General features: G+C 32.5%; 1 protein-coding gene across 1 annotated transcript in view; it reads right to left on the bottom strand.

Annotated features, from left to right (window-relative positions):
• LOTGIDRAFT_81505 (hypothetical protein) overlaps positions 1–495 on the bottom strand; it is a gene marked incomplete at both ends in the record, with an annotated part of 48,110 nt that extends 47,615 nt beyond the window's left edge. The window contains one exon of the mRNA XM_009068714.1: positions 390–495. Coding sequence (XP_009066962.1) covers positions 390–495 — 106 coding nt within the window. The remainder of the gene's footprint in view (positions 1–389) is intronic.
• Between the last annotated feature and the right edge of the window lie 1,479 nt (positions 496–1,974).

Below are 1,974 nucleotides of genomic sequence, written 5' to 3'. Positions count from 1 at the left end.
ATTTTGTATATGTATCAGGACAATGATAGCATCAATTCCAATTTTCAATCAGACGTCTAGTTCTAGCAATTCTACTAAAACTAAATGTTTTATAATTTGACCCCCTCAAAGGTCTTGTATGATACAAGCAAATTTTGCATGGATATATAAAATATTTTGAAATCCTCTTTAGAAACACTTTAACTTAATCCTTTGCCAATTCCTTTTAAGTATTCTATTATTGTCCATTTGCATTGTTTTCTTTATTCATTTATGGCGCTGTTAATGTGCTTATAAATATTTGTGTTTATGTATTGCCTTTGATATGATACGGTGTAAAATGAGGATATACTATATAGATATAAGTATTATGTATGATGTGATATTAATATAAATATAAATATACTTACTGATACATTTAACACACTGTTTGGACAATCCCCAAATAAAATCACCACAGTTATCACACCAAGTGGGGTTAAACAACTGACACGGCACAAAATTATGTCCTTGCCCAGATCCCTGCCCAAAAAACTGGGCCATCTCTATATGTTCCTCACAGGCTGGCCACTGAAGAGAAAGGTCATCTAGGTCAAGGTCATTATTATTCGAGTTTCTGTATCCTGAAACACGTTTCGTGGGAGTCGATTGTCGTATTCCTTGAACTGCCTGAATTACACTCTTACAATTCTGTTCAATATTGGCCTGAACTCTGCCTAATTTACGCTTGATTAGCCCTAATACATCGGGTGAACTTGTAGAACTTGGATAATAATTACCTTGTAGCCCGTTCGTATTAGCCATTACTCTCGCATTTTGAAATTCAGGCTCAAGAAATGCTCTAGCCATATATAGTCACTGACAAGCACAGAATTGCAAACTCAAAATTCAAGTCTTTTAAAAGCACAGAGTTGCAAATATAAAATTCAAGTTTTGTGGCAAGCGCAAAGGGTACCCAGTGCAGAGTGGCAAAATCAAAATTTTCAAAAGTTTTGTCAAAACTCTAATTTGGATGATCGGTGAATAAATATTGAGCAAAAAAGGTTTTTATAAATAGTGGTATATTATGAGCAATAAGGATATATTAAGAATGGGTAACAGAGTGTAAAGGCTTTGTATTAATAGTAAACACTCCTATTAATAGTGTTATCAAATTAATACTATAAGGATATGATATCACCTCTCCCTTTATTATACTAAGGGGCTTGTCAATCGCTGACCAATGTTAAAACATGGACAGAAAAGTTATAAATTAGTAAAACACTGTGTTAGAAATTCACCAACACTACCAATTTGATCTATGAGCCTATGCACGATCAAGATCAGTTGTATTAAGCTTTATGTTCACAAGTTTCATTATCCGAATAAAATTTACTATTCCCAACAATCTAGATATATATCCTGTCAAGTATAACCCAATAAACACTTAAAATTATTCACCACTCCAAAACAGACTTGCTACATTCTTCAAATGTTGAGGGTTTTTTTAAACGTTACACACCTTCAAAGTTTAAAACTTTAAGTAAACCATTTTTTGACGTCTCACATACAAACTTATCCCTCTTATGACAGGCTCTGTAAACACAAAATATAGCAAGGAGTTAATTTCAAACATGATTTTCACAAATTTAGAATACCTTCAATAAAACTGGTTTATCTACTTGTACAATTCTATACAATTAAATTTTAATTGGGTCATTTAAAAGAGGTCATGACCCAAGTTTAAACCATCACATGGTTTAGTTCTAAATGACAATCAAACCATTTAAAGAGTGACCATTAATATTAAAAACCTTACACGTGTAAATGTTTTGGTTTTGCTCGACACAATGAAAAGTGTGTCAATCCATTCACAATGAATTGTCAATCCCATTGAATACAAATATGGGACAAATCGTTGCTGATGCAATGCAATAGTTTTCAAATAATACAGCTTTATATCATATGTAATGTTGTAGCCAATGAAACAATGAACACGCTAGCTAAAATGAGTCA

The sequence above is a fragment of the Lottia gigantea genome (genome assembly GCF_000327385.1).
Source record: "Lottia gigantea unplaced genomic scaffold LOTGIsca_93, whole genome shotgun sequence".
NCBI classification, from domain to species: Eukaryota; Metazoa; Mollusca; class Gastropoda; family Lottiidae; genus Lottia; species Lottia gigantea.
The sequence above is the reverse complement of the archived record's forward strand: the minus strand, read 5'-3'. Positions and strand labels throughout refer to the sequence as shown.